At 36.1% G+C, this 27,968-nt stretch overlaps 1 protein-coding gene across 2 annotated transcripts; it reads left to right on the plus strand.

The window, feature by feature from the left end:
* Nucleotides 1–244: 244 nt before the first annotated feature.
* On the plus strand, nt 245–9,086 carry LOC150095186 (astakine-like). Of its 2 annotated transcripts, none has more exons than XM_090410215.1 (4): nt 245–375; nt 3,914–3,983; nt 8,310–8,382; nt 8,762–9,086. In XM_090410215.1, exons 2-4 carry the CDS (start codon nt 3,939–3,941, stop codon nt 8,953–8,955), a joined length of 312 nt encoding a protein of 103 aa, XP_090266341.1. In that variant the 5' UTR covers nt 245–375; nt 3,914–3,938; the 3' UTR covers nt 8,956–9,086. The 2 variants fall into 2 exon arrangements, with proteins under 2 accessions (XP_090266341.1, XP_090266343.1); XM_090410217.1 differs by lacking the exon at nt 245–375 and adding an exon at nt 1,013–1,156.
* Nucleotides 9,087–27,968: the final 18,882 nt, after the last annotated feature.

The following is a 27,968-nucleotide window of genomic DNA, read 5'->3' on the forward strand; positions in this document are numbered from 1 at the left end:
TTAGCAAATTACAGACACTGTTGACATTCTGAAAATCATTTTCTGTTGGGATTTTCCGCGAACTAAAGAGGATCTCATCATAATTATCGATAACCTTGACGAAAGTCACCACTTTCGTGGTCCTCCGCGTACATGAAGTTTAAAGTGTTTCCCAACAAACCTCCCCCCCCCCTTCCCCTCCATTCGAGGATAACTTTTAGATGACGGAAGAACTAGAATGAAATATTCAAACGGCTACAGATAAAGGTCTTAAAATGTGGCGTCACTGCTGTAGTGGTCTACAAACACGTGCCCATTTCCGCTTGAGATGTATAAATTACCCGAATGCAGTTGACATCGGCAAATAGTTCTCGTCTCACTGCGAGATTTGAAGAGGTAAGTACAAAAGTATTTTTAATGTCTTACAGGAAGTGGTTACTAACAGAGAGGAAATTAAGCGGCAATATGATGAAGAGTAATAACAGCATTTAATTGTTAGTCTTGTTCTGAACAGCACCAGTTTTGCTATTTTTATTGCCTCTCCATCATCTTTGGCTGCCACCGCCTTCCTCTTTAGTTTCGCTACTCAAGTGACTACCGCTTAATAACCGAAATTACAAATATTAGTCGACATTTTTTTCTTGTTTAACTCCGTAACGTTTTCTATTTTATCTGTTTTCAGATAAATCACTTAATGATATTTTAATTATTTGTATATTAAATCAGGCTTGTGATGACATTTTTATACCAATACAGTCCACAAGAGATTTTTCGTAACCTTGCAGTAACTTCGGCCATTTTGAAGAGCATAAGATTAAACCCAGAAGTCCTCTGGAATAATCAAACGCAGCTTTCTTTCTTTTTCAAGCTGTTTTCGGATTCTGATAATTAACTTGGGTGATCGCACGCAGATTAAATCTACCTAAATAGGGGAGAGTTGGCTAATGCGTACCGGTGCTTAAATCGTACTTTAGGTATTTTTCATAAACCAATTAATAGAAGCGGTATCTAGCGGCTGGCACATAAACTAAATGAGTAGTCTGCATCGTAGGGAAAAAGTCGAGAGGTTACATTGTGATTTTCATGAGTTATTAAGGTCGAAAAAAATCAGCTAAGTTCAATGTAAATCTTGACTTTGTTTATATAGATGATATTGATCGAATAATAGCATTTCACGGTACGTTACTAGAGTTTTTGTTTTTTTTGTTATTAGACTTGTTATATTATTTTCAGTATTTGTTTTATAAAAACCATTAACTCTTGTTACGTTAGCGTTTTAAACGAAATGCGTGGTTTCCTGGAGTGTTTCTAGGGTATGAGTTCATGAAAGTTGTGGTGGTGTACTGAAAGAGGTCAAAATATATTACTGTCCCAAATGCGAATTATGAAAATCCCTAAACATTCTGTAATTTTTCAATTTTGTTTATAAATAAACTTTCTAGAGTAAGTTTCACATTACTGTCGTTTCCTTATTATTAGGTACGATTTTGGAAGCAGACCAGTGCGATTTAGCCACTGGTCTGTTTTCCTAAGTGATACCGATTGTAGGGTCATAAAAAAACGTTTAAAACACTTGCAAAAAATACAGACATGAGATGCATAAGGAATCAATTTGTAGAAACAAACGTGATTTATCATTTAAAAGCATATTGGGCAATAAATATGTCGGGTGTGACATATTCGGGCAACTCTCCCCTCCAGGGAACCGAGTAGTGTGATGCGAACCTGCTCCTTTGGTTGAGTGAAGACTCAATATACTCGGATAAGCAGGCTGACTTTGCATATAAATGCAAGATTTTTTTTTTTCCCCTTAAAAGAATGTGCCTCCGTCCTAAACAGGTGAGATACCAAGTTATCCTAGTCGCCTGTATGGATTCTGATATTCTCCGCTTTACAAATTTCATTGCTTAATTTTTTTTTTTTTTTGGGGACATACGCTAAGAAAGACGTAACGAATTGCAACATCTCTTAATCGTAAATATATCTCGCCCACATACGAAAGGGTGGAAGACCTACAGTGCAATTACGAGGCAAGAAAAGTAACATTTCTCGAACTGAAGATATTCGGTGTCGTCGGAATATAGTCCCCATTTTAGGGGAAAATGAGTTCTCCCAAAGAACAGTTAAACGGACTCGGATTATTTCAACAGGAAAGCTATGGCCAGTTACCATGGCCTACATTTCTTTAAAACTATTTTCTTTGGTTGTCTTGTATGGTTTTGCGTGTACGGAAGTAGATGGTTCCTCTCTTGACTCACGAACTCAAGCAACCAAAGATCTCTACTGTTGCCTATTTTTTTCATAACTGCCAACTTACTAATCTTAAATTAATTCTATCCAGTTGTACCGATGACGTCCTTTTTCATTCAACGAACCTTGCGTGACTCTCCAGTGAGACTTTCCCGCAGCTACTTCATTGATCTCTAGTGTGGCGAGGACAACCTTTTGAACACCACTGCTATCAAAAGTTTTTCTTCCCCTTTTAACAAATCTTAATTTTTGGCTTATTTTCTAATAGCCACAGTCGGTATTCCTTTCCATAGCGGGGAAGAGCAACAGTATTCTGGAAATGGGAAATATCTGGTACTTAGTTGTTGGAACACTAAAATAAAAAAAAAAGCTAAGTAATGTACCAACAAGTGTTTGTAGTACTCGAGTAGATTACAATTCAGCTAAGAAGCTTGCGCAGTTTCTTTTCTAAATAAGTTGCCCAGCGTATCAAACCATAAAGTCGCCAGATCTTATCCCAAAGAACTCGCAACTGCTCGTGTTGACAAACGAGATGCATGGAATCTTCCTATAGTGTCGTCTCTTAAAGTACACTTCAAAACTGAAGGCTTTTTAGATTAAAGATAACATAAGGAAACCTGATGCATGCTAACTACAATCTTGAAGGGAAAATTCCTTCTCGTCCAGAGTCTGACAGTCAGTAGACATCAGTTTTCGAAATTCGAATCCCTGGATGCAAGTCAGTCTTATGACACCGTTCCTAAAATAATTTCCTTGGAGATGAACTGCGTTTTTGTCTAGTTGCACTTCAGCTCACTCAAACTGAAAGGACTATCCTGATTTCTTATGAAAATGAAATTGCTAGTTAATACAAACGGTGTAAATCATAACATAAATGCGCTCTTATGTTATTAACCATGCATTCATAATGCTACAAACGTTAGAAAGTGAAAATTTAATTCTTTGCACGATATCTTAAGATCGAACTAAAATCTTAGTTTCGAAAGCACCTTCCACCCCCTTAATCCAATATTCATCACAATAGTAACGAATATTCCAACTTTAATATTCCTGGTCAATATATCAACATAGTTGTTCACGCTGTCCAAAACCATTACCCCTAACCCGTTATAGTTCTGTTTAAGTTAACATGTTCGATCCTCATCTCAGTTGACGTAACAGCTTTTAGTGCGTCGCATCTGCAACGTTCAACTGTTCCGTTAACGCCTCCACTGCATATTTTATGCATTACACCACATTCGCTTGATTCTTACCCTCTTTTTAGTAACGTATTTAAAGGCTCACTCTGACATCAGATATTCATTTATGTCGACTATCTAATAAATATTTTCGACTAGATTAAAACGTTTAGTTTTAAACTAAGCTTTGAACTTGAAAGATTTAATATACTAAATAGAAATAAGCCAGTGATTAGGAACATCGTTTAGTCTACGCATTCTTATGCGCCTTGATTACTTCTAATCATTATTGTTCCCACCTCAGTGGTTATGCAATCTTGAACAACGCTTCTTGATCGCGTGAGAAGTCTAGACAAACTTTCGCTTTTCTAGGTCAAGGCTGCCCTCATCGCTAAGAAAGCGACATTGCGGGTTACTTTAGTTTAACAGAATTCTACTTATCCTCATCTGACACTGTTTTTTAATTTCGAATGATTGTCATACGTTTCTTTATTTTCTTTTAACAGGAATTGACAAACGAAGGCCGCCAATATGAACCCTGCTATATTCCTTGCAGTAATTCTTGTGACCTTTCAGGTAAGCGAAACCCTCTTTCGTAATACATTACCAATGCGCGCGAACGCCATTAGCTTCAGAAGTTTTTAAATCGCTAATTTGACTTCAATTAAGTCCGAATAGTCCTTCAGAAACCGTTTACTTGAATAATTCAAATACTCTGGAGAAGAGCGAGCACATAATTTTACTGCGTGCTTGGGATGAAAACTAGTGGTCGGATACCTCAATACCCGCTGCTGAATGACTTCAACAAATCGCAAACTGCCCATAAAGTTCACGCACATACCAAAACAGACCTAGCGAATAAGTATTTTCACTAATACACCTTAAGTAGAGATTGGAATTTTTTTCATACTAAAATGAACTGGATCCAGTACATCTGAAAATGACGCTAACACGTGTAGGGAAATCTTTTATTCAATATCATGCGACTGAAGTTCTTAAAACTAAGAAATTTACTTCTATAAGTGCAGATTTCAAACGTTTAAATCTTCTGAAACGCTGCTATTTGATACATTCAGTGATAAAATATCCGCTGATAAATCTTAGATTTCTTAAGTGAACTTCTATTGAATAGAACTTACACTGCACATCCGACAGTACAGAAAGTTTCAATCCAAGTTTCATGGATACGAACTGTAATAAGAGATTTAATCTAGTTTATTTTTTTCTTACTATCGTAAGAAGCAGTAAACAAAGATTCCGGTGAGTTCTCGACGAGGTGTACCATCGATAAATCAGCAGAACTTACTGCTGCTTGTGTAAATGCGAAAACTATTAGCCGATGGTACAACCCATGGCTCTTGCCAATCTGAGCTGAAACTACTTTTCTTAGTACCCATGAACCACATCTACAGCTCATTTTAACATTACGAGCATTCTAAACCAGTCGCGGCCAGTAAATAACCTAGAATACAAGTTGGCATCAAAGCGCTGGTTTAAATATTTTGCGAATGATAAATACTGAAATAGTCGGTTTGAGTTAAACTTTAAGTTTTAATATAAGATTTAATATAAACATGCATAACTTTTAAATGTAAGCCCAATGCTACTTAATGAACATAATCAAAGGCCTAGAAGGATAATGATCCTGCTGTGTTCTACAGTTACTTGAATTTTAATCCAAGTGCTATTTTCGTTCCCACTATTTGTAAAATAATACAGGACTTGGCGCAAATAACCAAGAGCCCTGGCAGAGTTAATCCAGCACTGTTCGTTTTTTCTCTCTTCGATAAGTTAACTATACTTTCTTTTTTATGTTATTAGAGAGGAGCCGACGTTCTAGTAACTCTTTTCTTCTTCCTAACATGGATTTTAGGCCAAGTTCCGGTCCAATACATGCCATCTCTTTCTTGGTCTTCCGATTCTTCTTTCTCCACATCTTGTATCTGTAATATTTTTGGTAGCCTGCTGTTGTCCATTCGATTTAAATATTCTAGTCATTTTTGTTTACACTGTCTTATGTAGTAATTAGTTTTATTTTCAGGTTTCAGGGATTGTAAAATTTCATTTGTTTTATGGTCCTACTTGGTATATCCAGCTATTTTGCTGGCTGTCCTGAGAACTTCATTTCTGCTGTTGGAATTCATCTTTTCTTTTATGGTCCATGTTTCGCTTCCGTATTGTAGAGTTTGTTTTGACAAGCCAGTCTGATTCTAGTGTGTTTTTCGTAGTAGGGATGGCTTAAATATATAATTTATTATGACATCTACTTTCACAAAGTTTAACATTTTAGTGTCTGTCTTTTTTCTTCGTACGATAGATCACATCCAAGTATCTGAAAGTATACGTGATGTGATTAAATCTGGTACTCTTTTGAATGATATTACTTTTTTTTAGCTATTGTAATTATATTATGATCATTTAATGATCTTCGTCAATCATCTTCTGATGTAGCTAATACTATTTGATCATCTGCAAATAGTCAATCTATCTTCATTTGTGGAACCATTTGTATACCAAATGGTTATACTATTTCCCTATTGTTATAATTCAATTTATATATTGAAAAGCAGAGGTGAGAGGGTACATCCTTGTCGTACGCCTCTTGATATATCTTCCCATTCTGAGGCGTGTTCTAATTTAACTGCTATTTTATTTCCTGTAATATTTCTTGAATGGATCATAAAAGTTGGTTTGGTATGTTTTTTTTTTTTTTTAAATCCAGTTAATATTTTAAAAAATTTCCTAATTTTGTCAAAGGCATTTTCATAATCAATAAAGGCCACGTTTCTTTTGAAATTCTCTTTTTTATATTAATCTTCAAGTAAAAATTGGATCTATGCAGGATCGGCCTTTTCGAAAACAGTTTTGTTCTTCTGGTAGTTTGTCCTCTAGGTGTCCAGTACTACTTAGCTTCTCTTTTTTTTAATATTCCTGCATATGTTTTATCCTGTATTCAGCAAACTAATTCCCCTATAGTTATTGCAATCCTCTTTATTTCCTTTTTTATAGATTGGGATAACGAGTGCTTTTTTCCAAGAGTTAGGAATTTTTCCGAAGTCTCATTAAATTTTTCACCTGCATTTATGTATACTTCAATATTTATATTATCTTCTCCTGGTGTTTTTCCTATTTTTAATATTTATATTTTTTAGTTCTAACATTGATATTTTCTATTAAGTCGATTCTTCCTTAAAATTTTATTGTTCTCCTCCGTCCCGAGATTTTGGAAATAGGTCACTCATTTTTCTAAATCTATTTTGTATTTTTATTTTATTTCTTCATGTTCTTGATTACTTTTTTGGGTTGTGGCTTAAATCATTTTCTAGTTCTGTTACGAAATTGTTCCAAATCTCTGTTTTTTTCCTTACTTCTCGTTTTGCAATTGTACTATTTCTTTTATACCCTATTTCTGCTTCTATTGTTTTGGAATTTAGCCATTTTTGGTAACTGTCCTTTTTTAATTTCTGTTCCAGTCTCGTAGTCCAGGTTTTTTTTTTAAATCCATTTACGCTTTATTCCCAAGGCTTCTGTTGCTGTTTTGTAAAAAGTTGTTTCAAATTTTCCCATTTATGTGTGGTTTTTGTTTTTAAGTTTGTGCATTTTTGATTAGTGTTTAACTTGGATCCTGTAATGAAGAAATTTTTGTAGCTTGGCTGGTAAGAATTTTCAATTATGTTTTTAACTCGTTTCTTAAATAGGGTTTTGCAGTATGATGGCTATGCTCTGCAGAGGTCAATCGAATTCCTAGTTAGTGTATTTAGAACATGATACAATCTCATTGATCGAAGGTCTTCATATTTAGTGTCAAGAAACTTGCCATGTGCAATAAGAAATGGATCAAATCATGAAGATTTACAAAAATGGCTATATCCAAATTCAGCTGAAGTTGATCTTGTCTCATACTCTGTCAATTGATTCTGAAAAGTTTCATGTTAATGATCTTGCATTTTAGCAATATTTTAATTCTCTTGAAACTAACATCCATAATTGTGACCAGTTTCTGATAACAGGTCAGTTTTCCGAATTTGAAATTCCATCGGAATAGACGCGATACATAAGATATTTAGAGATGAGAGATTTTAACATCTCAAAGGATGTATTCATTTATATTTGAAGAGAAATACTAGTCAATTTTTAGATTTTATTAAAAAAACCTTATGCCTACCCTTACAAGGGAGTAGGCGAGGCCGTTTTAGCCCTGTGCAACTTTTGGAGACAGGAGCAGCTCTATCTCTGCCAGAGGCCAATTAGAGATAGCTGGCCAAAGACTAACTCTGAACATAGGAGGATGACAAGTGGTCCCTAATCCTAACTATTGTCTTAGACGGTGGATTCTACGGTCAATTTCTTGAGTTCATGGGACGAAAATCCCGAGTTTCTGGGAGGAAAAAGCCGCTGGCCTGAGACAGATCGACTACTCGGAAACCATCGACGAAAAGCTTACTAGTTTCCTCTAGTCGGCGATTAAATTTGAAACTAGTTCTCTGGGCGGTCAAGTGTCGTAGAGTGCAAACGCCACTTCCACTGGATCGAAGATGCAATTAGAAAATAGTAAAATTGCTACTTAACATTGCTAAGTTTTGCCCTTAGCGAACATCTAGCAAATGCAATAAATAAACTTCCATTGAAAATGGCATTCCCGATTGTTCCAGAATACTTGCATGAAAGTTCTGAAATAACTACTTCAGGTGAAACTGAACAATTAGGAAACGACTAAATTTTAATCTTACCTAAACTCAAGTATTTTGAAAGGTACTTAATTTGCGGTACTTAAATCGATTTACCTTCATACGTGCTCGTTCTTCCATATGATTTGCTGCAAGCCAAGCTTAGCCATAAATATTGTGTATGGCTTACCCTACGGTATCAGTTATGTGACCTTCCTTTTTTCTTTCCTTCCAGATAACCTATGGAGCAGATTATAGTAAATGTAGCAGCCAAGCCGACTGCGGCGATGACGAATGCTGTGTTATTGGTACGTATACTTCAAATTATCTTCGGGGGCAGTTAACTTAGCTTAACATTAAATTAAGATGTTTTAACTCGAGCCGCCTGCGCAATTTCTTAACTAAAATGCGCATAATCTTTCCCACATTCTAAGCTACCTTGAAATAAGGTGAACCATTCAGTTCCTTGTATTTAGGATGTTCATCTCCATGTTGAGTATAAACTTAATGCATACTAAATGATCTAATTCTTTTAATTATTTACAACTTATTCTATAAATGTTTTTTACTAGAAGCTTGTTTCTGGCTGTTCCAATAGTCCCAGTTTCCTTTCCATAAACACGAAATGTGCTTTATCGTATTTACAATTGGTATACAACTATAAACAAAAGAATTCATTTTCTATAGGAATGCAACGCTACTCAACTCCTGCATGCCATAAACTGAGACCTCTAGGGGATTCATGCCGTGTAGGAAATCGGCCTGAAGATAAAACATTGTTCTACCCAAACAATCAGCAAATTCAAGTTAAAGGTGGCTACGTCGAGCTGTGTCCTTGTGCAAAAGATCTCAGCTGCAGAGAAGGAACCTGCCAAAAGTAACTTCAACTGCCCACTGTTTCCCTTCTTTAAACTGGATGTGCCCTATTAAATCAAGCTTAATCTACTCTACTAGTAACCTATACAATATTGAATCTTGTGAAAATCAACCTCAATAAATTTTATGCAAATTTTGTGTGTTTCAGTCCATAAAATTAGCAACCCTAATGCTTAAGTTTGCAACTTTTTCAAAAGGCAGCGAATGGAAAGTTCAGTCAGTTCGAAAGCTAATATTTTTTCGTTTCCTAAGTACTGTATTTGCAATCTATAGAATCTTCGCTGTCAGGTCGAGCCATCTCATTAAGCCTCAAATTTACACCTTAGTTACAAAACTGCTCTTTACTTTCGGTATATAATCCTAAAGAAAAACTGGAGTATTACGTACTTGTATCATTTATGACGACCATCTCGCAGAAATGGTATCAGCGCTGGTTTTAAAACCTTTAATTTCTTCGTTGGAAACAATTTTGGAACTAAATATACTACTAATATACGCTTCTTCACCTGGAGTACTTCCGATAGAAAATACTGTTTCCTCCAACCTTCGATCGCTTGACACCTCGAAATGCTTCTTAACTCCTATCTTGTGCATCTGATTTTTCACTGACAAATATTGTAGAAACTTTCTTTCCTGTGCTAGATTTCACTACTTAAAATCGCTCACAACCAGAGCTTGAACACAAGCGGATGAATTTCTCATCATAAACTGATCTTTTCTCTCCAGTAACGAAGCTGATTGAGAGCATCAACTCGAATTCCAAGTCAAACTGCAGTGCTAAAATATCTAAGCATTCTATATTTCGTATCGGACTTCGAGCTAAGTACCGGCTTAGCATTCATTCACCGCTTCATAATCTTCGTACCTCAAAGTATGGACGACTTTCGTTCTTTGGGAAGAACGGTAAATTCCAATCTCATCTACCACGCAAAGAATCATCAGAATGGCTTAACTTGAAATGAATTCACCTTCTTCGGAGGTGAGAGGAAATCTTACCTCTGTACAAATTCTAATGCAAAATAAAACCTGGACAGAAATATCTACTCAAGCCATTATTGTGGGGGTCTCTTAATCTTGATTTAATTCAAACTGCAGTCGAAGACTAATTTGTCTTGACTACATTGACTGTATCCTTGACTTAACTCACAAAACGTTAAACTTATGATGCAGGCAAGGATTTTTAGATAATCCAAAAACCCTACTCCTCTTTCATGTAGGTGAAATTAATCTCCCACTTAATGAAAAGCATCTGTGGAAATCGAAACCATACGTTTTTTTTCATCTACCCTTTTGTTCAAAGGAGGTAGGCAGAACTTAGTTTCAACTTAAATCAGTTAGCATTCAGTCTCTACCTTCATTAAGGATAATAGTCATTAGCTAATGAATAATGCATCTGAGAGCTGGGTAAAGCATGGCATTTACGTGCTGCATCTCTTGACCTGACCCCTAACACTCATTGTCAAACATTTCTGGTCGATTTTGAGTTTGGAATCAAACCCTCGATATTCGAATATCTACTAACTCGGACTGAATGCGGCGGGGAGAGGCCTAAGAAGGTTCCAGTCGCTGAATAGAACCTATGACTGCATTCTGTAACAAGCAAGGATCCCTACAGATATATAGTCGCCTTGAAATATTCTACGTATACTTTATATTCATATATTTTAACCATAGGACGTAAAGTCCAAATTCCAGTATTGGTTGCAAACATCCCATTATAAGAAACTCATTTGAGATTGTATAGAACAATCTTTCTCTGTGGGAGGCACTTTTCGGTTAGAGAAACTAATTCCTTTTCGAGCACTGTCATTAAATGTTCATAATCAAGCATAGATAACATTATTCAAAAGAATTAGGTTGGTAGTGGTATATTTTTGGATGGCCATCCAGTATAACTTTCAAACTCCAGGTGTGCAACTTGGAATGCATTATACTTGGGTGCTAATATGCTTAAACATCATCCGCTCCCTAAATTAGGGTCTTCTTCTGATCTTAGTTGGTCTTAACTTTGATCAGTGTGTGTATTTAGTGACTAAAAGCCGAGAGATACCAAAATGGGGGGGAAACAGACTGTTATAAATTACTTGATTGCAGAGTGTAGATTTTAGATACTTCATCGGGTGCATAACATGAAAAGAAAAATACATTACAAGAGGCAGCTAGCAATTTAAATTGCTGACAATTGATATCATTCTGTATGCCATTATTATCGTTGGAATGATCTCGTGTACGCCAAAGTTGGATAGCTGAAGAGTGATAATCAGCTTATACATAGCTAAGGTTAGTATTACGATTGGCCGGATTGAGGACAAACTTCTGAATCCAGGAATTTATCTCCTTAAGTGCAATGCGGTCTATTTTGGTCACCCAAATTCATTGGGTTGCATATGGAAGAGCATGTGAGAGACATTACATATGATAGAGCCAGAGCACTATCTAATCACGTTCTTAATTCTGCTTGCTCGAATGCAGAAGATTCTTTCATTCATCCAGTTCATCGTAGCATCTAAAAATGTGTTCTGGATGAATGAAAGAATCTTCATTAGAGAAAGCAGAATTAAGAACGTGATTAGGTAGTGCTCTGGCTCTAGTTTTGTCATATGTAATGTCTCTCACATGTTCTTCCATATGCGACCCAATGAATTTGTCTGACCAAAATAGGCCGCATTGCACTTACACTAAAGGAGATAAATTCCTGGATGCTTTAGGCTGTCATGTTTCGATGTAGGTGTACCGAGTAAGGAACGGAGTGTGGGCAGAGAAGTAAAAGTGTTTATACTTTGAAACGGAGCTGCTACCGGTAAAGACAGTCTTTTGCATTAGTACTATCTTCAGTACGGTGAGCAGGTGGCATAAAAAAAACTTACGAAGTCTGTGTTAGGATAGCTTTTTTTTTTTTTTTGAAGGTAATGGCTGTAGTTCTTTTGATCTGTTCTTCACCGAGGGAGCGAGCACTTTTATGCAAAGTAGATATGATACCAAGCTTCTGGTCGGATAATGTGATTGTGCATGAAGGTATTTTCTTCATGACTCCAAATTAAAATCTTTTCTTTTTTGGCTTTAATGGGAAGGAATAGTTTTCTAAATATATAAATTTGCAGATATAGGAGATAATCGGTTGCCATTGCCAAGCCAAAGTTCTGTTTGTAAATATGCCTACAGAAGAGGTTTTAGTTTTTTATTACCTAAAAAAAAAAGTTACCACTGTGTAAATTGTGGTTACTTTCTATATATTTTAAAAATACACTACTGCAGCGGCGAATGTTGGTCTTGAAATTCACGCTTGCTCTTGTTATCATTCAGGGAGTGAGAGATGGGAGCGAAGTCTGATTAGCGGAATAATGAATTACCGACCATTTAAAACTATGTGCACGTAACCCTCGTATAACGCGGATGTTAGGTTCCGCAGAAATGCCGAATTATATAATTCGCATTATGCGAGTCTCAGATGTTCGCATATGCTCGCATAAAAACGTAGGGTTATGTTCCGAAATCGTCTTTAAAAAAAAAAAAAAAATTACAGCATATAAACAATGATACGTCCAACAAAAAAAAAAAAAAATTTAATTAATGTAAGTTAAGAAAACAAATAGTATAAAAATTACAAATTTTAGGCATACTTCATTGCACATAATGCATAAATGTTTTAGGCAAAATAAAATAGTGCATATTTTAATCTTTCATAGCAGGAGGGTTGGTTAATAAACATTGGTTTTGTCCTGTAATCACATGATGCATTACTACAAAACAGTAATTCTATCTTTGGAAACTTTGAATCCAGGAGCTAATCTTTCATTTTTCGAAATATAGGTACGTTTTTTTAATATAACCCGGATTCATCCGCATTGAACACCTGTTCTGCACTATAAATGTTTATAAACTTAGTTTTTTTTTTTTTTGTTTGTTTAATAGATTTCCTTCCATAAGAATTTTCTTTTGAGGTGCAATCTTCTATCCAAATCATTAGGTTTTTCCATTAGAATATCGCGTACACGAGCAACGCGCGTTGCACTTATCGTTGGCCCAGCAATGAACACTTTCCCGGATTTTATGTTCATTTTGTTTCATTGTTCGAATTGCTGATTCATTTAAATGCAAGTAAGTCCCTGCAAAAACTCCTGGTTTTTCTCCATTTTTCAATCTATCCAAGATTTTGAATATTTTTCTTCGAGAGAAATTAATTTTTTTTTTTCAATGTTGGTTTTTCCCTTTCGTTGCAGTTTGTGGCCATTGCTATAAAAATAATTTTTTACACAAAAAAGCAAGCATTACATATTGTATGTAACTCACCAGAAAATAAAGTGCTCAGCTTGAGATGAACACACTTATGATTTTTAATGCACTTTCCTGGCAGAAACGAGGACAGTTTTCAATAAACGTTTTATACGGTAAACAATTGAGGTACATGCTTGCTAAGGGCATTTCCCCTAATATAAATTCGCTCCTTGTAATAATTACATGCGGGATACAGGCAGGCACAAATTTAACGAAGATAAAATCTGATTTTTAAGTCGCGTGGTGGAAAACATATGAAAAGATAAAGGGTTACTATAATTTGTAGACCGTATTTTTATCGGAACCGCGTTGTATAAGTACCGCGTTATACGAGGGTTGCCTGTATTTAGAAATTGATGTACATTTAATCATACAAGTACAACATTTATTTTACAAATGATATTCTATCGTTTTCAATTTAGCTGCTTGAATACAAATTCTACCCTACGGTTCTTCTTTATGAACTGGCCAATAACATCGTCATAAAAAGTTGGTTGTAACTTAATTTTCCCAAGCAACACGCACACTTGTAAAGGCTGGCTAGAGCTACTTGGACTACGTATGGCCCGTGTTTAAGCAACAGGGTGAGATGACGCGGTGGGAGCGGAAATGGCTATGCGCGTGCATGAAATCGCACTGCTGAAGCGAGGACCTGGATGCTCCCACAGCCGAGCAAGCCAAGGTAGCTTGACTAGCGTCGGTCTTCAATACGCAAAGCTCAATTATTGCAACGCAAGTTTAAAACATCTTCTGTCTACAAAAATAAATGGAATGCTTATAAATACATGCATTTATTAACAAATAAATATTACTTCTTTCTCAATTAATGAGCTTGCATGGAGAATTCGCGACTGCACTACTCTATTTATAAACAGAACTTCGGCTTGGTCATGTGCAACCCATTATCTTCCTATATCTGCAAATTTATTTATATTATACATATTTAGAAAACTTTGAGGAAAAACCATTCCTTCTCCATTCAAGCTAAGGTTATGGAAAAGGCATTGATATTTCTTAATTTGGAGTCATGGAAAAGATTCTTTAAAGAATTTTGCGAACCATCTCAACACCCAAAATAATGAAATTTATCTCGTAATTGGAAGTTCACGATTCTCTCGTTCCTGAATGTAAAACTTACTCGTGTCTCAGAAAAACTGAAAATTTCTATATATTTATAGAACACCAACAGATACCTTTCATATACAGTTGCATTACTATCCACCCCCAAAGCTTGACATCATTTCTACTTTAGGTAAACGTGCTCTCTCCCTCCTCAGTGAAGAAGAGACCAAAGAATTAGTTTCTTCTTACGACTGTTCAAAAAAAAAAAACTATTCCTAAACACTATTCGTAAGGTAATTTTTAATCCACCTGCTTACCGTACTGATGCAAAAGACTTTGTCTTTACCGCATAGCAGCGCCGTTTCAACAAAGGTAGCTAAAATTCTCAAGTTTAAAATCCGCACTTCTTTTACTCCTCTGTCCAAACTCCGTTCCTTACTCGGTACACCTACACCGAAACATGACAGCCTAAACTGAAAATTTGAAAATTAACAAATGCAGTGTGCCCTATTTCGGTCAGAGAAATCCATCGAGCGTTATGTATGGAAGGACATATGCGAGACATTACATAGTGCGCTGGCTCTAGTTCTGCCGCACCTAATCATATTCTTAATTCCGCACGTCCTAAAGAGGAAGATCTCTATTTACAGGTGACTGTCATTCCGAGGAATCAGGAAACAGTTTTAGATGCTACGCAGGGCCATCTTAACAAGTGTGAGCGCCCTGGGCTAAAAAACTGGCGACTTAATCACATTGGATTGAGCAGTAATTAAATAATACATTAAATTGCTTTCATTGCAAAAAAAAAAAAAAAATTAAATATCTACATTGCACATTATTATTTGATTCAACAATATTTATTATACAGTAAAACCCCGAAATGACGCGGTAGGTGGGATAAACAAAAGGCGCGTAAGTCGAATTCGCGTAACTAGGGGTATAATATAATTTTGCATGTAATTTATATATGCAAACATACAATTGGGACCAAAGTTTTAAAAAAACACCTATATATATTTTTAAGAAATACAATTGTAGTTTTTCGTACATAAACAAAAGAAAGTTGTCGATGGTTTCATAAAATCTGATGGATTCGTCTGAATGTCTTTTTCTTGTCACGCAAAATTTCTTCCTAGCAAGCTAATGATTTTTTTATTCCTTGCCTTGTGGCTACAATTCGTTCCTCGTTAGAATCTGTCCTCCAAAATCTGTAAACCTTTCTTTTATGATTGTTCTTACTGTGGATTGATTCCTGTAGATCGAACTTCTTTGCTAGCTCACAAATTTTCATTCCGCCTTCAAAATCCTTAATGATGTTGAATTTTGTTTCCAAAGTCAATATTTTTCTTTTCTTGCTAGCTGTAGAAGAATCGGACTTGCTTCTTCTGGATGACATTATTATTTTTTATGTGATAAAATGTTTATCAAGAACATAACATTAATCAATCGCAAGGTTTGTAGACTATAAAAATCGTGTATGAATGGAGACCGCGCGAAACACGTCAGTGCTTATTCACAGCATGTGCGACACTGGCGATTGCGGCTGGCGCCTGAAAGATACGACTAGCGGTGAGGTGTGAAGCGGGACGGGAATACGTACATATAAGAAACCGCGTAAGTCGGGGTATGACTGTATTATATATATAATAAAGGTAGTTTATTTGTATTTATAAAAATACACACAATAGAAAAAAGCTACTCGGTTCTTAAGCGCCCTTGGGCTATAGCCCAATGGATAAGGAGGCCCCGATGCTACAATGATCCACACTATACACGACGATACTGTGGATGGTGGATTATGTAGTGTAGAAAGACAAGGATTCATTTGACTTTTTAGAGGTGACACAATAAAATGCACGCTAATATTAAAACAGCTTTCATTTTTAAGTATTACTTTTTCTACGAATATCTTTTTTCAGTATATATATATAGAACAGATCGAGCCTCGCAAGAGATGCATGAAGTCGAGGCACAAATATAAATTATCACAAAGAAACCTAACGGATTTCATTTCTCTCGCCTTCCAGTACACATGGCTTTCTAAAACATGAGAGACGGCTGTTCATAGGGAGGTTTTTATTCGCAAAAGAAAACGTGGTCGGAAAGAAATCCTTCCTGAATTTTAATTTCCGAAGTTTGCCAAGAGACTGGATAAATTACATGCAACACTCAAGTTGAAATAGATTTTTGTATAATTTATATAAATAGGCATAGAGAATTAATTTTCTCTTATGTGTACCCTGGTATAAACGTTGAGTTAGTGGCGCACTCAGGATTTAATCTTGGAGGGGGGAGGGGGACACAACACAACATAAAAAAATAAAAAAAGAATTTTAATTAGGGAAAGATTTTTAGAAATTTTTCTGGTGTTTTTTTCTTTTGGATGGGGCCAGGGCCCTTTGCTCCATCCCTGGGTGAGCCAATGCGTTGAGTGATAGTGTAGGAAAAAATGAAGAGAAACACTATATTTAAAATTAAATAAGAACAGGCAGGAAAATACTGAACATGGAAATGAAAATATTAATATCAACAAGGTAAGTCAGTTAATATCGAAGAAAAAAGAGGTAATATGGCAGGGTGACTTAATTTTAAAATTTGCGCTTGCCGAGGGAGTCACTACTTTTAGTTTTCGGGGAGCGAATATTAAAAATATGACAAACGTAATGAAAACCAAAAAAGAAATGTTAAAGAAACAGTAGTTCTGGTAGGATCTAATACTTTAAGTGGTGGCAAACATAGTATGAGAGAAGATATGAAAGGTCTGTCGGAAGAAGCGAGAAAGAAATGTGAAAGAGTAACAATTGTAGGATTACTACCTAGATATGATAGTACTGAGTTAAGGAGGGGGGGGGGTGATGATAGCAAATGATTTCACGTGCAGGCTATGTAAAAGATATGGTAATGAGGTATATCACTGGTTACCTTAAATCTTCCAGATTTAAGGTAACCAGTGATGTACCTCAGGGTTCAGTCCTTGGGCCATTATTGTTCAATCTATACATTAATGACATCAAGTAGGGTCTCTCATCAGATTTGCAAATGTTGGTTGATGACGCAAAGATAAGCAGCGCAATCAGGGATGCTACTGATATTCAACAATTACAAAATGATTTGAATAAACTGGAAATCTGGGCAAACGAAAATGGCTATCAGTTTAATGTTAGTAAATATATTATATTAGCGGGGTTATGCTACAAGAAACCGAAGAGGCAAGGGATTTTGGTGGATAAGAATTTAAAGTTTATAGGTCACATAGCAAAAATTGCAAATACAACTCAGAGGATAATTGTTATGTTGAAGCGAATCTTGACACGTAAGTAATTTTACCTCTTTATAAGGCTCTGATAAGACCACACTTGGATTACAATGTGCAGTCTCTCAGATTCCAAGGGGATAAAGAAGAGTTACAAAGATTATATCTAGATTTTGGGATTTAGATTATGTGACTTGTAGACTCTGGTTACAGCAGAATGAGGGGTGATATTGAAATATATAAACGGGGAGAGAACACGGGGGGGGGGCATCCATGGAAATTAAAGTTGTTCACAGTCAAGAAATGGGTATGAGCTAGGATTTTCTCCCGGAGAGCAGTGAGTGAGTGGAATAATTTGCCCTTAGGGGTAGTGAGTGCATCTAGTGTGAATGAATTTAAGGGAAGGTATGATAGCTGGGTTGGGTAATTTACAGCCTCCCTCGATGAGTCCTTGAATCCCTGGAGGTCTCAGATAATAATATAAAATTTAATGAAATGCAATAACTTTCTAACAAAAGGGTGATGATGGCAAGTTTTCATTTTTATTGTTGGCAGTTACATCACACATCGTCAGTGATTTAAAAAATCATGTAAGCTGTAGATCAATTAAGCTTTGAACTCAAAACGACTCTGTACTCGGAAACAGCTCGCTGTGTGCGAGCAGACACACTATCTGATCAAAAAGATTTGCTGGATCTGCTCATCCCAACTTTCATTCTAACATGAAAAGCATTAATACGAGTTGGCACACTCTTAGCTGCTAAAACAGCTTTCAGTCCTTTAGAAAAGCTTTCAACTACATTTTGGTACATTGCTGAAGTAAATCCCTTTCATTCTTCATAATGAAGAGCATTAGTGAGGGCAGTCATCGTGTTCAGCGATTCAGTCAGATTTTCAGTGGGGTTGAGATTAGGGCTCTGTGCAGTCTAGTCAAGTTCTTCAACACCCATCTCATCAAATCTTTCCTGCACAGACCTTGCTTTGAGCATAGAACAGTGGCGGCTCGTACATAAGCACTGCAACATCCCCAAGGAAAAAATTAAATTTTGTGTTTTTATAAATAACAATGCCTACAATATATAAATGCAATACATGTTAAAGGTTACAGCTTATGTTTTGACATTGATTGAATAGTTAATAATTGGAATTGTTCAATTAACGCTTTAGATTATGAAACAAATGCACTGCGATCTAATAATGTGTCAGAATTATCACATTCGGCCAATTGCAGCTCGACTGGCCTATATTCATTTGTGCTTCTCATTGCATGTTACAAGTGATTCCGACACTGCTCGTTTGGGCAGTGTATTGTATGCTTGCGTGCGTGCGTGCGTTATTTCTGTGAGATACACAACTTTTATTATTGGTGCGTGTTTGTGGTGAGGGTGAACTATTTTTTGTAAATCTTATTTTATTTTGTTAAAATAACATATAATTATTTATTTATTATAAATACAAGGCTGAATTATTACGACTGTCACTGTTGAAAATAATTATTTTTTTCAATTATCGTTACACGAAACAAATGCACTGCGATCTAACGCAGTGTCAGAATTATCACATTCGCCCAATTGCAGCTAGACTTGCCGATATTCGTTTATTTACGCTTATCATTGCACATTACAAGTGATTCCGACACTGCTCGTTTGGGCAGTGTCGCTTACAGATAAATTGCATGCATGCGCTCGTTATTTCTGTGAGATACGAAACTTTTATTATTGGCGTTTGTTCGTGGTGAGGGTGAAATATTTTTAATAAAGCAATTTTTTAATATGTAAATTTATTAATTAATAAATTGGTTACTAATTAGGAAAAAAAGAATTTTTTTAATTTTATTTATTTTGTATATGCAGCACCCCCACTTAAAATATCCACCTGCCGCCACTGGCATAGAAACTTTTTGATATGTACAAGGGCCTTCACCGAACTGTTGCTATAAAGTTGGAAGTGCCAAATGTTTAGAATGTCATATGCCATAGCATTAAGATTTCCTATAAACAATAAGTGAGCCCAGCGTGAACCATGAAGAAACAGCTCCAGATCATTATCTCTCCACCACAAACTTCACAGTTAGGATCAGACATCTGTTCTCCTGGCAGCTGCCAAACTCAGTCCTTCTTACTGCCCAGATGGTATATCATGATTCATCATTCAAGAAAATGCATTTCCACTGCTACAGTCGAATTCTTGAAGTTTCCCTTACTGATGTTAGACTTGTATGTCTGGCTGCGTAAGCATGGAAACCGACATTCTTCATCTCTTGACGAACAGTTCTGGTATTTTTGTAGAAGCATTTCGTAACTCTATCAAGTGCCTGAACAGAGAACAGACGATTTTTTTTTTCACGCACTCATTTCAACACTTGGAGGTCCCTCTCCATTATTTTATGTGGCCTAATCATATGTGATCGTGCTGTTGTTGCTCCTAGGTATTTCCACTTCACAGTGACATCACTTGCAGTTGGTCAGGGCAGCTGCAGCAGGGCAGAAATTTCTAGAACTGAGTGGTGGCCAAATGGAGAACACTATCTACATAGCATAGCCAAATGATAGTTTTGGATAGGGTAACGTTTCCATAAATACGGTGTGGCTAGGGATTGAAACCCACGGATATACCTCCTCTGTATCATTGTAGAATTTTCTTTGAAAAACAAAACACGGTGTTTTTGGTGAACTGAACCAAGGCCGAGATATCAGGAAGGAGTACAGCTTGGATTAAGTTACATAGACATGAATATTCTAAGTTCAATGTTAGTGAACAAACAGGAAAACATCAAAATCGATCATTTATTCAGTCCTGTGTAAGGTGAGGTTTGCTCTGAAGGTTTGCCTGTGGCTGCATTCTCCATATCCTTCTCAACTTTTGGGAAATACACAAAATAATGATACAGTAACAAAAAGTATTTAACTACATTGTCATCTTATTCCTAATTCTTTGTTACTCATAATGTTACGATTATCACAAGGGGTTGTGGCAGTAATGATGAAGACACTGATATGCAGAAGCAAAAAAGTGTGTTATGGTTCCCTTGTATAAATCATTGATCAGGCTACATATTGACAGCTGTGTGCAGATTTGGTTGTCTGGTTTTTTTCAAGGGGATGTATTGGAGAGGGTCCAGAGAAGGCTTTCTGAATCAGTATCATATCTATGGAATGTCAGATACGAGAAGAGATCGAGGGAATGCAACTTGCAGAGCCCTGTTAATAAAAGGGACATGACTGAGACATATAAGCTAGTGAGGGGGAAAGGGGTTGTTACCAGATGTGGAGATTGTTGATTAGAGTAGGGGAAAGAGTAGAACTAGAGGTCATCCCTGGAAGTTGTATAAGGAGAGTGTGAGCAAGGGAATGAGAAGCAGGTTATCTGCATGGAGAGTGATTGAGTACAATGCACTGCGTGAAAATGCAGTGAGTGCAGAAACTGAATGGGTTTAAGGCATTGTTCAACTTTTTTTTTTTTTTTTTTTTTGCATGAGAGAGTATGAACCTCCCCAGATACACTAGTGGCCAAAATTGTGGAAACCTTTTAGAAAAAGTATATTTTTGAGGTTTGATGGCTCATAACACCACTTTATTTTGGTGTAATACCATAAAATTATATATCAATGGAAAGATAATTTAATCACGAATGTAATGCAACAAAGTTTGTTCAATTATCTGTATTCTATGAAACGTTATAGCCAAATAACCAGAAAAAAGAAGCACAACTTGCTTAGGTTGATATGAAGTAGCTTTCCATTTGAACGTAGCCAATGAGCATGAGTGTTTAGAGAGCCAATCAGGTGCCATCTTGTTTTGGCAATGAGCCAATAAGGTCACAGTAGGATTCAGCTATTGATGTCATGTATTGGAGCTGAGAGGAGGACATTTGTCAGCATGTTATATGATTGCTATCAAGTTTTTTTGGGGTTCTTTCATTTAGTGAGCTTGTAAAACGTAATAAAATTAAAGAAATGGCGCAAAGATTTGACTGGTCACCCAGAAAGCGATGTAGAATAATACTATTAAGTGAACAAGGCCACAGTTATGAAGAAATTTGTAGAAAAATTGGTGGAAACTTAACCAACGGTGGCATTTCTAAATTTTTGAAGAAGTATATGTGTGTAGAGGCTTAAGTGCTGTGAGGACATCATGTTGGAGGCTTAATGGATTTTTTACAACATTCAAAAAGAATTAAAATAGAATTTAATACTTCCTATATTTCGTCCTAGTCACTAGGACATCTACGGGGATTACAAAAACAATTAATGTAACATGCACACACAAATCTTACAATACTAAGCCCAACCACGTGGGTGACACTAAAGTCCTATCTAGGTGGAGCGCCCTCTAAGGGCGGTAGTAGGTGGCCTGGAATGTAAGGTGGGACCTCTGGTGATGAGTGTTTCCCAAATCTTCGGAAGCTTAATGCAACCGTATATTTATTAAGATTTGGTTGGTTTCTGAAAGCTGCTGCTGCTGCTTCTAAGAAAAGTCTCTCTTTCTTGAATTTGCTGTGGTGGAGCATGGTGGTTTTCTTCCATGATACTCTGTGGGTGGTGTCCAAAACATGGTCAGCCAAGCCTGAATGTCCATAGTTGTGTTTACAGATGTAAGACTTGTGTTCCTCCAGGCAGATGGATACTGATCTGCCTGTCTGTCCAAAGTACACCAGCTTACAGGAACAGGGTACTTTGTAAACTATAGGCAGAGAGAGAGAGAGAGAGGAGGGAGCTGATCTTTCGTAGAACGGATGAGGGTGACAAATTTGCAGTAGGGCTTATATGCTGTGTGTAGGTTGTACCTTTTTAGTATCTTGGCTATTTTTTCATGATGATAGAAGAATTGAGAGACTGTGCTTACGTGACAGAAGAAAATTGTCTGGGTGCATACAAGATGAAATGGCGCAATAGAATGTGAAGTTGAGCGCAAGGACTGTTCGGCACAGACTGCAGGAATTTGGTCTAAATGCTAGAATTCCACGAAAAAAGCCATTTTTTATCTCTCAAACAAAGGTTGAAAAGATTAAACTGGTCTAAAACCCATGTTAACTGGACAGCGGAACAATGGGACAATGTTATTTGGAGTGATGAGACCAAAATCTCCCTGTTTGGTAGTGATGGCATAAAATACATAAAGAGAAGAATTGGAGAAGATTTGCATCCTGATTGCATTACACCTACCGTGAAACACCCACTTAGTGTTATGATCTGGGGGGTTGTATGACATCAAAAGGTGTGGACAGAATTTGCATGATTAATGGGAATATAAATGCCCAAAAATACATAAATGAAATACTTGAGCTCAAACTGAAGCCTTTCACACATGACTTTTCCAAGCTAATGAAGCATTTATATTTCAACAGGATTCAGCTCCATGTCATGTTGCTGCTGTGTGCAAAAAATGGTTTCAAGATAATCATATTCCACTGGAATGGCCTGGGAATAGTCCAGACCTTAACCCAATCGAAAATCTATGGAGCCGACTAAATAAACTTGTTAGTCAGAAGCAACCAACCAATAAAACCCAATTAATAGAAGCAATAATTCAATCTTGGTTTCACATTATAACAGCTGCAGAACTAAAAAACTTGGTTCACTCCATGGGAAGGTGTTGTAAGGCCGTAATTAACGCTAAAGGTTACCCACCTAAGTATTAACTCGCATTGTGAGAATTTTTGTATATCTCGAAAGTTTATTTTTCACTAGGTTAGACTGTGATAAATTTAGTTTAATCCTTTATCCCAGTGAGAGCAAGCAAAGTTTGCACCTAAAAATATCTTCAGGACTGAATATAGTGTTGTACTATCTTACCTGGGTAAGTAGTACAACACCAGGCAACTCATAGCAAAGGTGGAGCAAGCTACCAACACTCCTATCCCAGTATCTCCCATAATGTAAAACACATCTCCTTGTGGTGTATACTGTTATGCATTAAGGGATTGACCACTACCCAGACTAGTTTTGATCTTTATCGAGGTCTCTTTAGTGGGAGCCAGGCCCAGATTTGAAAATACCATGCAGAAGCAGTAGCAAGGTAATTTTTACCTATAGGAGTTGCCAAAAGGTTTGCCACCTTGTTTTTATTAAATTACTCTGGATTTAGAGAAAGACGTTGAAAGTTTATTTTTCACTAGGTTAGACTATGATAAATTTAGTTTAATCCTTTATCCCAGTGAGAGCAAACAAAGTTTGCGCCTGAAAATATCTTCAGGATACATTCACAAGGAGATGTGTTTTGCATGATGGGAGATACTGGGATAGGAGTGTTGGTATCTTGCTCCACCTTTGCTACGAGTTGCCTGGAGTTGTATTACTTACCCAGGTAAGATAGTACAACACTATATTCAGTCCTGAAGATATTTTCAGGTGCAAACTTTGTTTGCTCTCACTGGGATAAAGGATTAAACTAAATTTATCATTTTTGTATATCTCATTTTTTCTATGTATTTCACTTTTCTTCTTTATAACTGCTGTTCTAATAAAAAATCCATCATAAAAGTTATTGCATTACATTCTTGATTAAATTATCTTTCCATTGATATATAACATTATAGTATTACTCCAAAAAAAAGTGGTGTTATGATCCATCAAACCTCTGAAATACACTTTTTCCAAAAGGTTTCCACAATTTTGTTTTGGCCACTAGTGCAAGTCTTTGACTCCATACAGCTGAGATGTTAATAATTCATTTTTTTTATGTTCAGAGATTGTAAAATTTCTACATTTGTTTTGTGGTATATTTGAGTGTTTTTCTGAGGAATTGCATTTCTGAAGGTTGAATTAATTTTTCATTTTCACACTTCATGTTTAGCTTCCAAATAATGAAGATGGTTTAGATAGGATTTGATTCTAGTATGATTTTGTACAAGATATGGCTTAAATAAATATATTATTTATTATGCTATTTACTTTAGTAAAATTTGATATTTCAATGTCTATATCATTTTTATCTTTATATGATAAAACACACCGGGTATCTGAAAGTATTTACTTGTCCTAATATTGTATTATCATCACAATTTTACTTCTTACTTTGAAAGCATTCTGATTTTTTTTCTTTAGATATTTTCATATAATACTGTTCTGAGATTTCATTAATAATTTTATCTTCTGATCTCTAATACAATTTGGTCAAATAATAATGTGTACCTTTGTTTGTGGGTTTATGTGTATTCCAAGTGGGATGCAAGGCTAGCTAGAATCAGACATTTACTAAGACTGGTGGTGCAATGAATTTAAAACTTTATCTAAGAAACAAGTTTTATTAACTTATTTATTTTTTTACAGCATCACAAAACCACTTGAAACAAATGATGTATGTATAGTGAAAGAGCAACATGTCATTCATACCAATATGGGAGTAACTGGCAGGGAGTATTAAACAGTATGCCAAAAGGTCTGCCATATGCAAACTACACACAGATCTAAAGAATACACATATTTGTACATATGATATATCAAAGATCTCCAACAGCCACTAGTAGTGAGCAAGGAGCTAAAAAACAAGTCAGGAGATTATTATTATTATTATTATTCCTGACACCTCCAAGGAGTCCGAGGACTCATCGCGGGAGGATACCTACAACTGTCTCAACCACTACATCGAACTTACTACTACTACTAACAGTTATCACTAACAAATGCTGACTTGACATTTGGAACAGTGAGATAATGCCTGCATGTCGATTATATTTTTCTGCATTTATAAATAAATATATTTTAACTATTATACATATGACATAGAAATAAACAAAAATTGATATAGCAAAAAATTAATTTTTTTAAAGGAAGCCAATCTTTAATGACTGATACACAGAAGTATATAAGAACATCAACAATATTTAGTCAACAATTACTAGTAAAGTGCTGCAGTAGTACTTGTACATAGCAGTGTCATTTTAATGTATAGAGAGGCCAACTAGAATAGCACATTTACTGAAAGGAACACTATTTATTCATCTATTTTTAATAGCATCATGAAAGGAAGTGCACATTTTCCACTTTTATTGAAGTGTAGTAGGTTTTTAACCCTACATTTGTAAGAATTCACCATTAGATGCATTAATAAAGTTACTTTTGCTATTAACTGGAGTAAGAATGTATACTCTTTCATTAAACAAAATACTTACTTGAGAAAGTGCCACTCCCAATTTATTGAATTAATGCAGTCAAATTCTAGAAACACAAAGTTTTTCAGGGATTTGACTGCATAAATTCAATAAATACGAACAAGTGGATGTAATCATTAAAATAACTTACAATAAATCTTATGCCTATGAAGAAGTTTAACACTTCCTCCATATTATGCCTGCTTTAATCAAGCATGACATTATAACTGTGTGGTTCTTGAAATCCTGGGGTCTCTATTACTGCACATACTTGTATTATTGCATATTCACTACATACTTATTGGACTGATGGGATAGTACAATCAAGGGTTGTGGAATGTACTGAATGCTCACTGTAGTGATCTATATATCTCACCAGGAATGCTCATTTACTTATGGGATATTATCCACAATTGCTTACCAACCCTTCTTATGCTTGCATTCTTATTAGATTACTTTTTTATAAGGTTCCTAATTTTTTTTAAAAAATTAATCACATTAGAAATGGCAAAATAAGCTAGCTCAGTGAAAGTTTGTTCAATGACTTGCATTTATTGTGCAGTCTTTTGGTGCTTAATTATGGTGCACACATCTCAACTTTTTCTACATCCAGCAAGAGGATGGGCAAATGTGATAATACATATATGACAGGTTATTATATCACATATATTTAACTTGTATATTAATGATATTGGCAAAGATTTGGATGGAGATATTCAGTTGTTTGCAGATGATGCAAAATTGGGACGAACCATAAAGAGTAGTGAAGATGTTGTGGCCCTACAAGAAGATGTAAGCCCGTGCCCAATCACTCAATTTGAATAAATTGAGAGATTGGGCAAGCAAATGGGGATGTGAGTTCAATGTTGCAAAATGTAAGGTTTTAAAATTTGGAAAACAAAGATGGGATACAGAATTTATGCTTGGTGAGAATATATTGTTGGAGGTAGAGGAAATAAGAGATCTGGGGGTGATAGTGGATAAGGATCTAAAATTTAGGAGACACATCGCCAAAATTGTGAAGACAACACAAAGGCTTCTGGGAATGATGCGGAGGACATTGACGTGTAGAAGTAGGGAGATTCTTGTTCCATTGTATAAGGCTTTGATTAGGCCACACATGGACTATTGTGCCCAGATTTGTTCACTGGGTTTTCAGAAGGATGAAGCGATGTTGGAAAGGGTCCAAAGGTGACTGACTAAGGTAGTTTCTGACCTCTGGAATGTTGAGTATGAGGAAAGATTGAGAAGATGTAATTTGCAGAGTCTGGTGGACAGGAGGAAGAGGGGAGATATGATAGAGACCTACAAGTTGGTAAGGGGTTGTTATAGGAGCAATGGTGGAGAAGTGTGGGAGATCAGGAGAGAACCAGAGGTCATCCCTGGAAACTGTATAAAGAGGATGTGAGTAGGGGAGTGAGAGGCAGGTTTTTTCGTGCAGAGTTGTGAATGATTGGAATGCCTTGCCTGAGAGTGTGGTGTCTGCAAGGAGTTTGAGTGTGTTTAAGACATGGTATGATGAGATGTGTGTGTGATAAAAGGACCTCCCAGATGAGTCTTGGACTCCGCGAGGTCTTGTGGTAATAATAATAATATTTCACCTTGTATGTGCTAGGTAGAGGAGAGGTATTCAGTTGTTAGTGTCTTTCGCCATCACGAGTTTTGTGGAAATTTCATAAGGACATATGCCTCATTCTAATGTTCTAACTGATGCATAATACCCCCAGAATGATACATTCTGGGGGTATTATGATTTTAATGATGGATTTTAATGTTGGAATCTCAAGATTGTCAAGGGATGTTATGCTTTCAACTGTATATCCATTTTTTGTTTGCTGTTTGCAGATATCTGCAATGATTCAATGATACAATCATGCTCTTTATTTTATATCCAGTCAGGATAATATCGGACTGGATATAAAAGTTCCTACCTATGTGTATCAAACTACACTACACTACACTTTTTTTTTATGTTGAGTCCATACACGAGAGGTTGGTTAATCAACTTGTAGCACGTTAGTACCATGTATGGGAAAGGAGAAATATATCAGAAAAGCCTTTGTGGGGATATTATTACAATGTCTTGAAATAGCAGGAGCCTAATTTTCTAAAGAATCCATAGTGAACTTTCTGAAAAGGCAATGCCAGCTAAATACTGAAAAACATCTAGTGGAAAATTATAGATCCATACTATCACAAGGACAGTAAGTGCCTAGTGAACATATGACAATACTGCACCTGCATAAACAGTTACAGCAGGAACTATCATCAAGATTTCAATAACCATTCAAGAAGATTTCAAGTCAATTTCTAAATTCAGGCATAATTATGAGAAAA

The sequence above is a fragment of the Typopeltis vanoorti genome, chromosome 20, assembly GCF_054136105.1.
Source record: "Typopeltis vanoorti isolate ZY-2024b chromosome 20, IOZ_Tvanoo_1.0, whole genome shotgun sequence".
Taxonomy (NCBI): Eukaryota; Metazoa; Arthropoda; class Arachnida; order Uropygi; family Thelyphonidae; genus Typopeltis; species Typopeltis vanoorti.